This window comes from Nicotiana tabacum, chromosome 7 (genome assembly GCF_000715075.1).
Source record: "Nicotiana tabacum cultivar K326 chromosome 7, ASM71507v2, whole genome shotgun sequence".
NCBI lineage: Eukaryota > Viridiplantae > Streptophyta > Magnoliopsida > Solanales > Solanaceae > Nicotiana > Nicotiana tabacum.
Window position 1 is genome coordinate 136,159,527 of NC_134086.1, and position 12,896 is coordinate 136,172,422.

Consider the following 12,896-nt stretch of genomic DNA (forward strand, 5'->3'; position numbering starts at 1 on the left):
AATGCATAAAAATCATTGTTACTCGTCTTTTAATTAAATGTGGTCCTTATGTGCATGCATAAGCAACATTCTAAGTGGACGTTCGGACATAAGAATTATAAAATTTAGAAAAAAGTAAAAAAAAATTTAAGTGAAAATGGTATTTGAAAATTTAGAGTTGTGTTTGGACATGAATTTTATGAGTGATATGAGTTGTGTTTCGATATAATTTTGGGTTGTTTTTGAATTTTTGTGAGTGATTTGAGTGAACATTTTTGGAAACAGTTTTTTGGAGTTTTTTAAATTTTCGAAAAATTTTAAAATTCATCTTTGAATGAAAATTCTTTGAATGAAAATTGACAATTTTATGGTCAAACAATGATTTCGAAAAAAGTAAAAATATTTTCGAAAAAAATGAAAAAAAATTCATGGCCGTTTCTAAGTATGAAGTATAAACATTTGTACTCCAATAATATGTGACTGCTTTTCACATTACTTTATATGTCTATCTAATGATTGGAATTCTGCTAAACTAAGATTGAGATAAATTTAAAACTTAAGTAGTACAAATTTTGATGTACATCTTTGTTGTCATTCCTACAGGTACAAAATGACATTTCTAAGTTAATTTCTTACTGTCAATTTCACTTTATTAATTAAAATTACCAAATATATCATATTAATGGAAGAAAAGAACAAAAGCATCTCGAGCCAACGAATTAAGTAGCAAAACAACACAGTTATCGATTGTAACTTTCTATGATTAGCATATTTGTTATACTATTTAATTGGAGTTTTTACCCAAAATTAGTGGGATGCAAATGACACTTTCTAAAAAGTCGTTGGTCAAATGCAAAAATTAGAAAACATTTGGATTGGCTTGCACCGCAGTTAACAATGAAGAGAGAGAGAGAACAGAAATAGAAGTAGAAGTAGAAATAGAGAAAATACAAAGACAAAAAGGAAATAGAGCGAGAGAGAGGAGAGAGAGAGAGAGGAAAGGGAACCGTCTGATAGTCAAACCCAATACACCAACATCAACACCAAAAAGTTCTCGCCGGTGTTATCTCCTCAGGTTTTCCGGTGAACTGTTCCTGATATTCATGCTTTATCTGATCATCAAATTACGTCAGCGCTCGGCTGTAGCGGCGGCGGTGGACGGTGGCGGCGGAGTAAGCGCTGGAGGACTGAAAGAAGTTGAAGTGGTTGATTCTTCTTTCCGGTGGTTACTTGCTGGTTACCAGTGAGAGATTCTAGATTTCGTATTTGATTATATATTATGAAGAAAAGCCAAAACATCAGCAGCAGCAACAGTAATAATAATAAAAATAAGGTGAAGAATGGGACAAATACCAATGGATTTATCCCCAATTCTCTCAAGTTCATCTCATCTTGCATCAAAACGGTGTCGACTAATGTCCGCTCCGCCGGTGCCTCCGTCACCGGTTCCGTCTCCGATGATCACCGCAAAGACCAGGTCCCTTTCGGTTTTCTTCATTCATTTTATGCTTTTGAGTGTTGATCATTTCATTCTTATAGTTGATTTATGCTAGTCAGTTGATTTTGGCGAGTTAGGATGAGGATTCAAGTTATAGATTTGTTAGAAGGTTGAAAACACCTATTCCAAATTATTATTCTCACTTTGTACTGTGTGTTATTATCTACTCATTAGGTATTTGGATAGCATTGTGTGTAGCAGAATTGGCTCAGAAACTACATTTGGTATTAAAATTGAGATCATTTACACTGAGAGTTCAACTGAAATTTTTTGGACAATGCTATGTAGATAGAAATGTGGATGTTTATGAAAAAAAGAAGACATATTTGATGTCTAAAAAAATTGAACTCTAGAACCAAGGTTATGTGGCATCACGGCCGAAGTACTGGAGCTTGAAATGGATGTGGTACTGCATACTGCCCCTACTCTTTTAATTTTGTTTTCTCGAAGAGTGTGTTACATTACTACGGAAAGTGAGATTAAATGATTGTGAGTGCATTTTAACTGTGCAACATGATTAGATGTTTAGGTTCCTACTTCCTAGCCTTTATTTGGACTTGATTTATGCTATGCTAAGTTGGCAGGGAGATAATTCACCCCATAGTGTTCATTTTTTTTTGATGAAGTAATTCACCCCAAAGTGTTTATACATTTCAGTTGTTTCTAGGATCAAACCATAATCGTTTTATTAATTCTTTGGGTAGACTGGACAATTCCCTATTCTTTTGATTATGTAGAAGATCTATTAGGCACATTGCATTTCAATTTAAGTTTCTTCTTTTCATCTTCTGAGATGAATTTTAATTGGAGAAACATGGTCAATGTGAACAACTTATTTGTGAATGAGGTGTAGTTGTTGTTGTATATTAAAAATCTGGTGTGCTTTGAGGACCGTCCCCATCTTTATGTTTATAGACCCGTCCGTAACTAAATCCCTTCTAGTAATGGTATTTCACAGGTGCAATGCTTTTGTTGTCCCGTTTCATCCCTGGGAAGGGAAAATGCTAAAGGAGAAGGGGCCCTTGGGGGGGGGGGGGGGAATATAGGCATGATTCTCAGTTATAAACTTACAGCCTGTTACTTGGAATTGTCATCACCATCTAATAAAATGTGATTGAAGTTCTTGAGTTTTTGGATGCCTACGTGATTACTAAATTCTCATTAGGGTAAAGGATACATAACCATCACCATGCGCCTCATGAGGTTTCCCTAGGGATCATGTGTAGTTAAGCTGTTGCAACTTGGAACTGTGGAATGCGAGGAATACAATTTTGGGCTCAAATTTTGAACTACTAATGGTATATAATTAATTTTCCATTGTATCAAAAGAAAACATTTGCATCTTTATTGAGTTCCATTTTTTTACTCAATTTGGTTCTAGGATAAAAAAGTGGCCATTTACTTTATAAAAAGAGATAAAAAGGTGACACTACTTTGTTAGTCTAGGACATCTCGTCGCCATATAAGCTCTATGCTTCCTTTAGTGGGTTTGTTGTACGAGGGGAGTGTGGTAGGATGAACAGCCATATAAGCTCTATGCTTCCTTTAGTGGGTTTGTTGTCGGATTAACAGCAAAATTTTACTACTCCTATATTTACTTTTTTTGGGTGTAAAATCTCCAAGTAATCAGTGCTATTAGTGTTCTAATTTTATTGATTATGGAACTATGTAGCAGATTGTAATTTAATCCATATATAAAGATTTGTGTCGTGCTTTCTGTTTTTTAAGCTCGAAGCAGTTCATAGTCTTTTACTCTTATTTTTTCTGCATCTTTAAATTTAGACAACTGACTATGGGATCAAACAAGATCTCCTATGCAGCAGCTTCCTAGTCTCAGCTTCCATCTCTTCTTCGTAAGGAAGACCACCATAGGAATCCCACATATAGGAGAGATAATGGGGCGGAAAAATGTTACTTGTGCTATTTATCTTCAGTTCTTGTCAGGTCTTATATAAGAAATCTTCAGTTCTTGTCAGCCAAGGAATCTAGGGATGGGGTTGATAACTTGATTAGTATTAATGTACTTCATTTCCCTTCGCTTATTGGCTCGCTCGAGAAAAGTTCATCTAATTAATTTGGTCCTTGTTTCTCCTCTGACCTCCCCCCACCCTCATAAACTACTGCTCAACAGAAAAGAAGAAAATTGAAGAAAAAATATTAGATGAAGGGTAAACTTTGGTTTGTGGTTTACAACTGCAGGGATTTGGAAAAGATTCGATGTTGATTGTTATATTTGTTAGCAAAGTGCTTTGGTTCTGGACATCTTTAGATACTCAAGTGAAGTAAGATATTCCGACTGTATTCTGATATGGAATATTGTAGTCTTTTCTGCTTCACCGCATCATAACTTTTCTAGGTTGTCGGTATAGGACGTACATATGATCTGACTGAATGTTATTGGCTCGTTCTTTTCTGGCCAAACAGGTTTTATGGGCTTGCTTTGACAGACTAGAGCTTGGGTTGTCTTCTTTCAAACGAGTGCTCCTTATTGGTTACTCTGATGGATTTCAAGTCCTGGATGTTGAAGATGCTTCAAATGTTTGTGAACTAGTTTCGAGGCGCGATGATCCAGTAACTTTTCTACAGATGCAACCTATCCCTGCAAAATCTGATGGTCGTGAAGGATATAAGAAATCGCATCCCTTGCTCTTGGTTGTGGCATGTGATGATAGTGCAGATTCAGCTTCAGTTCAAACTGGGAGGGATGGTTTCATTGAGCCTCAGGGAGGAAGCATTATACACTCACCTACAGCTGTACGTTTTTACTCTTTAAGGTCCCACAGCTATGTTCATGTTTTGCGATTCCGCTCTACTGTGTATATGGTTAGATGCAGTCCGAAGGTAGTGGCTGTTGGTCTTGCAGCACAGGTAAACATCTTGTAATTTTTATAGTGATGGTTTATGCCTTTATCCATAAATCTGAGAATTACACTGAAGATTTTGTGCTCCCTTGTATGTTTGATGTGTTGGCAGATATATTGTTTTGATGCTCTTACCTTAGAGAACAAGTTTAGCGTGCTCACATATCCTGTGCCTCAGTTGGGTGGCCAAGGTGTGACTGGGGTTAACATTGGCTACGGTCCCATGGCTGTAGGACCGAGATGGTTAGCATATGCTTCAAATAATCCGCTGTTGTCAAACACAGGGCGCTTGAGTCCCCAAAGTCTTAGTCCTTCTCCAGGTGTTAGCCCTTCTACTTCACCTGGTAACGGAAATCTGGTAGCTAGGTATGCCATGGAATCAAGCAAACATCTAGCTGCTGGATTGATCAATCTTGGGGACATGGGATACAAAACTTTGTCAAAATACTGTCATGAACTTCTTCCTGACGGGAGTAATTCACCAGTGTCAACAAGTGCTAGCTGGAAAGTTGGGAGGGTTCCAGCACATTCACCTGAAACAGATGCCGCGGGCATGGTATATTCTACTTAAAGCTTGTTTGTATTATCAAGATGCTTATGAAATTAACTTAATTGAGAAGTTCTGTTGAGAATGAAGCCAAGCTTCATAAGGAAAGGGAAGGAAGGGCTTCATGTTTCAAGTTTGTTGACTGTTATACAGCTATTTTTCGCTGTTCTGCTGATTTTGACATTTTTGATGGCCATATCTCCAAAAGATTAAATTGTGTACAGTTGAGGACAGGATATCTGCTATTCGTGCATGTTTACAGCTCATCGAATCTTTTCATTTGCTGGTTTTATCTCACACTTTATGATTTCATTTGTTGCTGGTGCATCAGATATTCCTAGTTCAGCGTGATGCCAGGCATAAATATTCAGTGAATTATCTTCATCCTTAATTTGGCGCTATAGTTGAGCTCTTGAACCTGTTGGATCCTCTTTGTAATCGGCAATTAAATCGAATGAAGCGTAATAAGTGCAATATTATTCCTACTTTGTTCCCTCCTAACCCCAGAGCTTTGGTTCAATGGTAAAAGTTGTATGCGAGATATGTGGTAAGTACACGTCACAAGGTTGAAACCAAATAAAGTCTGTAAGTGGAGAAGGGTAGGGGGCTGGTCCATCATATAGCAAGTTTCTAAGGGGGAAACAACGTTTTCTCGTTTATTAAGCAAATTATTACTGTCATAAAACAAGTTGAATGTTAAATTTTACTTTTTCGACTATCCAAAATTAAGCTCTATTATCCTAAGTAGCATACTACAACCCGATATCAGAGGGCAACTAGAGCAAGCAATATGTTACTCCCTCCCTCTCTCTCTCTCTCGCTCTCTCTCTCTCTCTCTTAAATGTGAATAGTTTGTTGTCCAGATGTTCCATACTAAGCATTAACCAACTGTTTATAGCTCCTAAGTTGATGATTGTGCTACATGCAATTTTGACAGAGAGTAACTGTGGCAGAGCAGTTATGGTGATGATGAGAACTGAATTTTCCTGCCAACTTTTCTGCTGCAGGTTGTTATTAAAGATTTTGTTTCTAGAGCAGTTATTTCACAATTCAGGGCGCATTCCAGTCCTATATCTGCTCTGTGTTTTGACCCTAGTGGCACTCTTCTTGTAACTGCCTCTACACGTGGGAATAATATAAACATATTTCGCATTGTACCTTCTTGCTCACCAAATGGAGCAGGCAGCCAAAGCAGCGATTGGAAAGCTTCACATGTCCACCTCTACAAGCTTCATCGGGGTGTGACTCCAGCTGTGCGTATCTGTTTGCAGTGTTTTTCTTTGATATTCAATACTGAGTTTGTCTCTTTATAATGATTATGATTATACAATTCTCTTAAAATCTGAATTTGAATAGGTGATACAAGACATTTGTTTTAGTCACTACAGTCAGTGGGTAGCTATTATTTCTTCCAGGGGAACTTGCCATCTTTTTGTCCTATCCCCTTTTGGTGGTGAGACTGGTCTTCAACTACAAAATTCTCATGTTGATGGACCCATACTTCTACCTATTCTTTCGGGACCATGGTGGTCTACATCATCTTTCATGGTCAATCAGCAGTCTTTTGCGCCAGCTCCAGCACCTATCATGCTCTCTGTGGTCAACAGGATAAAGAATGTGAATTCAGGTTGGCTAAATACAGTGAGCAATGCCGCATCTTCTGCAGCCGGAAAGGTTTCTGTGCCTTCTGGTGTTCTTGCTGCTGTTTTTCATAGTTCTGTACGCCGGGAACAACCTGCTCCGCAAAACTTCAATCCGTTGGAGCATCTTTTGGCTTATACTCCATCTGGTCACTTAATTCAATATGAGTTGATGCCCTCATTTGGTGGAGAACAGGGTGACGCGTATCTGAGAACCGGGACTGCATCAGTAGTTCAAATGCAAGAGGATGACGCTGGGGTGAAAGTTGACTCCATTCAGTGGTGGGATGTTTGTCGAAGAGCTGATTGGCCTGAAAGAGAGGAATGTATTCATGGCATTACTATAGGTGGCCGTGAAGTAACAGACATTGTCATGGGAGATTCTCTTTCTGAAGATGATGATACGGGTGAAAAGGATTCTGCTAAGCTATGTGACCGGTCCCATTGGTACCTTTCCAATGCTGAGGTGCAGTTGAAGTCTGGGAGGATACCTGTTTGGCAAAAGTCCAAGGTTGTTATCATCTCTTGTGGAAATTGTCTGGTTCCTCTAATACTTTTGAATATATGTACTGATATTATTTGTATCTGTTCTAGATATACTTCTGTACCATGAGTCTTTCTGGATACGAAGAGCAGGATCTCTCTAGAAGTTTTTCTGCTGGGGAGATTGAGATTGAGAAGATTCCTGTCAATGAGGTCGAAATAAGGCGTAAAGATCTACTGCCTGTGTTTGACCATTTCCACAGAATTCCATCAAAATGGTCTGATGATAGGTAATGCAATAGTTATTATGGATCCTTTGCTCATTTTGTAGCACTGAGACTTTTATGTTCGTAAAGGTTGAATTGATCCAGACCAAATGAGATAGGGTGTCGGAAAATTGGGTTTTACTTCGCATTATCTGCATGATGCAGAGTTGAGGCCTACCGCCTTAGGACTGAGTAAATATTGTTTTCAGTTTTCGATGGCATTGTATGTGTTCTTTAACATTGATAAATAGGTCTTGAAACCTTTTTTTGGGGTGATAATGATTGCGTGTTGCTAGCTTGTGCGCAACTTTGCTATTCCACTGAGTTCCTGCTCCCACCAACACAAGTATCGGGTAACTCTTCCCACCAAGGCTTTTAGACATATCGGAAGAAATTATTTAGTGGTCTTTATCCTTGTGGGATTTGAACCCTGATCTCCAAGGTTTGCCTACACTAGGCCATACTGCAGGTCTTGAAACTAGTTTTAATGTTGATATTTGTCAGTCTTTCCAGCTTGGGTCTTTGGCAAGTAGACTTCCGTAATATTTATCCATTGCAGTTATGTTTTAGCATCCAGTGGACTCAGACCCAACAAAACCTGAGCAGATAAAGTGATTTACTGGATCACTAGTTCAACAATTAGGTGGCATAATGTTTTTTCTACCTTAGCAGAGGAGAATGACTTTGAGGATTTATGCCTTGACTGAAGAGTTGTGTCTAGAAATGTGTATGAGATTGATCTTTTCTATATCCTTTCAGGTTCAGCCTTAATGGTGGTCATTTGATCATTGTACTTATCTGTGGTTGTGAATGTGTCCCTGTGATTGTTAGTTCAGATTGGTTTTGTTTATAACTTGAGTTGCTGGCTAATCCATGAAACAAATTATAGTGTGACCATGAATTGCTGGACGCAAGAAGTTAAAAATAGGTGGAATGATGACTTTTGGAAGAACATTTGCTTTTGAAGAATTCTAGTGTCTGTCTGTAGGCATGCAGTGAAGCTGGTTTAAATTCTGTTCATCGTCCGATATGTCACTGATTGTATAGATATTGAAGTGATTTAAGTGAATGTACAGAAGTCGATGGTTTGTATGGAGATAAGCCGCCGTGTCTCTTGCATTATACAGCTTTCGTTTGCTTTTAGTCCTCACTTTTGGTTTGGATACTTTCCATTTCGTACCAAATAGGGTTCTGGTTGCCCGTGGTTTCTTTTATGATTAGTTAAATCATGGAAGCTTTATGGGGCAGTTTAATACTTCTCATGTTTGTGTAATAGTGCCCCGTGTATTAAGAAAATGGAAGTTACGATCACTCTATCTGTGGTCTCGGAGAAATGTGAACCCCTTTTTTCAACTCTCATCTCAAAAATTGTGTCTAGACCTTTTAAAAAAATTGTAGTTAAAAAAGACCGTGTTATTGGCAAAGATTGATGAGTTGCTGCCGAATGGCTGTTCAATGCCATCCAGAAAATGCTCCAGTGTATTCTTGCTCATAGGGGTCAACTGGTTCATATTGTTAGAGCAAGTTCTGCATTCTGCATTTTGTCATTGTCTCGTGATTCTCAGTTTAACCTTTTGCATGCAATTGCAGTACACTGACGATTTACAGTGAAGATCGGATGAGAAGAGCTTTATATGTTTCATTGTTTCCGACATGATTAGCATACTATAACTGATCCTAGTTAGTTACACGTAGATCATTAATATGGGTCTTTACTTCAGTGTTGCTGAATTTTTTTTTGTGGCTTGTGTAAATCCTAAAACTAGATGCAATGATAGGTTTTCCGCTTTCTCTTGCTTAAACGATACGTCAGTGCAGGCACCAATATACCGAGGCATGCAACTCAGCACCCATGGACTCTGTTTTGTAGAGACGTTACTAAACGATTAGTATAGTAGATATATTAATTGTTAAGGAAATCATTATAGATGAATATGTTATTTGAAAAAAAAATATGGAGTCTTATAATTTGTCTTTGCATTAGACACTTAGAAAAATTACATCTTCTGTATATGAATCACAAATTATGATTTAGGAACTTGATTGACATGGTTTTACTTCATTTATTTTGCTTCATCATTAGGTTTTCAGTTCATTTGTTCATATAGTTGTGATATGTTTTTTGGTCATTTTCTTGTAGCTCTCTCTCTCTCTCTCACAATAGTTGGTATATCTTACTATACAGTGTTATGCAGTCAAAATAATGTTGAGTCTTTTCTTCCATTATTCAGCTCTGCCATGGGTAAAGAAAAGTCAGGAGACACCACAACTGGTATTGCCAGGGCAGACTCGCTCTCTGAGAAAAGCTTTCCTTCTGGTGAGACTGTTCGACTTTTTTTAAGCATTAATAGTTGTTTTATGGTTGAATTTTTCTCTGCTTTGTCTAACATATATGCTTTCAGGGTCTTCACAAGTTCCTGGTTTACATGAAGTGGGCGTAGGTCCAATTTCTTATCCATGTATTGAACTATCTATGGAAGAAAATGATGGGTTGAGAAGCTCTAGTTATACTGTAGCCCCACAAGTGAGTAACAAAGTGCAGGCTGGTCTAGAATCATCCCCAAATATCTTGTGCTCCGTTGAGGAAAGCTATGTTTTAAATAGTCAGTCTCCTCCCAAAATTGAATCCTTCTCCACCAGAGGAATAAGTGCAAGAGAGGTTCAGTCTTCAAACAGTGTTGTTACTAGTGAAGCTTCAAACTCAAGTTCCAATCGTTCCGACATGAGTATGAACATTATTGACGAACAAACTGTTCATGAAGATATATGTGACCCTGTAGATTTTGGGCAATTTTTTCAAGAAGGCTACTGTAAGGCTTCAACTAACAATAAATTAAATGAGGTAAATGAACTGGTTGCTGATATGGATAGCAGTAGTAGTCCTTGCGACAAAGAGAAACCTGATGATGATGGGGAAAGCGATGATATGCTGGGAGGTGTGTTTGACTTCTCCGAAGAAGGTGAGTGAGATTAAGAGGGTTTTATCTTGTGGAGTTGCTTATTTCTTTGTCCCTCCATTCTTTTCCTGTGTTACTTAACATAATTTTTCATGAACCTGTGGATCTTTTTCATGCAATACCATTTCGCGTTAGGCCGATAAAATGTTTTATAGATTTAATCTATCATAATAGGACAGAGAGAAACATAAAAGATCTACTACAACAGAGCAGATAGACCTTAGGTAGTCCCCCATCAGGGCTTTCTCTATTTCTTTGACAGTATCGAGTATCTTCTGAACTTTTAGTTGCAAAGGTCATTATTGTTTTCTTCTGTATGTAATGCAGTTACCTTTGGTTGTTGCAGGTTGATGCCCGACTCTGATCCCAGCGTCGTACCAGCCTACTCTTATTTCAATAACATTTAGTAATGCTGGTACCTGGTAGTAGGGATTGGCAAATCAATGGAACGCATCGTATAAACCATTGATATAGAGCTGAACATTTCGGAAGAAATCTACTGACTGATATGTGAAATATGACTTATTTCTTTCCTGTTGCCGGAGTGAAGATGCCTGATTTCTCATGTCCAATTCTCCTGTATATGTTGTATAGTAAAATTCATGATGCAAATGATTGGTGTGGACATGTTTTTGTCTATGCTGTGTAAAACTATGTTCTTTTGTTTTTTTTACATGAAAAAAAAGAAGAAAAGAAAATAAAAAATCAAAAAGAAGAAAATCGCCATTTATTGTACAGCTGTTTTCTGTTTCATTGACCGTTTGATTGGAATACTAGACTTTGTTGTTTGATGTTTATTTTGTATCAGGGATATTTTGGCAAAGTTGACAGATGTATAAGCATGATGCTGAATGATAGGGAATGAGTTGCTTGATGTCGAATGGGTCGAAGTTGCTTATTATTGACAGAAAAAAGTATGTTTAGACAGTTCTTCTTTGTCAATGTTAGTGCATATTGGCATTTGGTAGTTACATAATGCTCTTGGGTAATTGTATGATAAAGTATAACTGTTACTTCAACTCCCTTTTCAGTTAATGCCATTGCATTAACTAAAATATCGCATCCGAATTCTAAATTGTCCATGTAATGTATGATAAGTTTCAGTGGTTTGATTGGCTAAATTACAAAGGGAGGAATGAAGTATCAGAGTCCATTTCTATGCCAAAAGTACTACTCCTTGTGTTATCTTTTACCCCTTTCCTTTCTGTTCCCTCCAACCGACACCGACCACATATTTGCAGGACTGTAATGTGTTGCTTTCATTTTCTAGTATGGTTCTATTTTAGTTCCAAAGTTGAAAGTCTTTAGCAAATTGATTCTTAGTGAGTTGAGTTGCAAGTTGGGAGAGGGGATGTTTAGTACGAGGATGCATGGTCGTATGTTGCTTTCTGCAAAAATCAGATCTTTCACACCTTGGTAACTTACTGGAAAATGATCCAGTATCTTTTTTGTTTTAAACCACAAAGGTGAATTTTAATGATAAAAGGAGAATAGTGGCAAGCAAAGCGCAGCGTGGGGCTAGTAGACCAGAGGCCTCAGCAGGAACTATCATTTGAGAATTAAGATGGCTTATGCCCAAATCTCTGTGCTATAAAGCGAATACACTAGTTAAACTTTAGTTGATTACTTGATTTTTCCGTCAGAGCTGTGTTTTAAAAGAACCAGTGGACCAATTTCTTGTTGATTTTGAAACTTATTGATACGTTGTTTAGGAAGCTCTTCACCTGGCCATGCTCATAAGCATTCACAAGTCACAAGTGTAATGAAGAAAAAAAAAAGGGCAGTCCGGTGCACTAAGCTTTCGCTATGCGCGGGGTCCGGTGAACGACCAGACCACAAGATTCTATCGTACGCAATCTTACCCTGCATGCAAGAGGCCGTTTCCTCAACCTCTTGACTATGTTGTTGGATCACAATATCACATTAGTTACCTTCATGGTCCATAGATAGGTCGCCCATCTTTCAACGTGTACTATTAAAAGCATTGCCGTTGCACTCCAAATAAACAAGCTCTTCGTGTTGAATTGAGAGGCCATTACTTGAAGCTAATGTGAGTGTTACATATTTAGCCACTGGTCATTTAGCCACATTATCAACTAATTAAGAACACCTCAATTCTGACGAGAGGTTGTTAAGATAAACTTGTAAATGGAATTATAACTAGAATATCATAAATGATTGTGTAATTGTACTTCCGTTGTCTTTGGCGGAGAAGAGGTAGAGGGTAGCCTAAGAAGAATTGGGGCGAGGTGATCAGGCAAGACATGTTGCGACTCCAGATTTCCGAGGACAAGACTCTTGATAGGAACGTGTGGAGGTCGAGCATTAGGATTGTAGGTTAGGGGGTAGTTCATAGGTTTTCCCTTTTTGTACCGGATAGTCTGATAACATTTTGCCTATGTCTGGTAGTGGTCTATGTTGTGTTCATACTATTTTGTTGTTTTGCATATGAATGTATTATTGCACTCCTTTTCACTTATTTGGTGTATTTTAAGATATTATTATTACTTCTCTTGCTTCTTTTGTTGTTACAGATCTCTTCTTTCGTTTCTTTTCTGAAATTATTATCTCTTCTGTTGAGCCGAGGGTCTCCCGGAAACAGCCTCTCTACCCTTCCGGGGTAGGGGTAAGGTCTGCGTACATCCTACCCTCCCTAGACCCCACT

The 12,896-nt window shown here is 38.0% G+C and overlaps 1 protein-coding gene across 2 annotated transcripts; it reads left to right on the top strand.

The window, feature by feature from the left end:
- The first annotated feature begins 896 nt into the window (after window positions 1-896).
- LOC107815266 (autophagy-related protein 18h-like) lies at window positions 897-10,951 on the top strand. 2 transcript variants are annotated; one of them, XM_075256743.1, is made up of 9 exons: window positions 897-1,456; window positions 3,902-4,345; window positions 4,451-4,894; window positions 5,893-6,138; window positions 6,242-7,036; window positions 7,120-7,298; window positions 9,506-9,591; window positions 9,677-10,234; window positions 10,578-10,951. In XM_075256743.1, exons 1-9 carry the CDS (start codon window positions 1,259-1,261, stop codon window positions 10,580-10,582), a joined length of 2,955 nt encoding a protein of 984 aa, XP_075112844.1. In that variant the 5' UTR covers window positions 897-1,258; the 3' UTR covers window positions 10,583-10,951.
- Window positions 10,952-12,896: the final 1,945 nt, after the last annotated feature.

Excerpts from the sequence above, each read along its gene's own strand:
- LOC107815266 (XM_075256743.1), top strand. The coding sequence starts at position 1,259 with ATGAAGAAAAGCCAAAACATCAGCAGCAGCAACAGTAATAATAATAAA. Across the intron at positions 4,346-4,450 it reads CTGTTGGTCTTGCAGCACAG|ATATATTGTTTTGATGCTCT; the intron begins GTAAACATCTTG and ends ATGTGTTGGCAG. Across the intron at positions 7,299-9,505 it reads TCAAAATGGTCTGATGATAG|CTCTGCCATGGGTAAAGAAA; the intron begins GTAATGCAATAG and ends TCCATTATTCAG.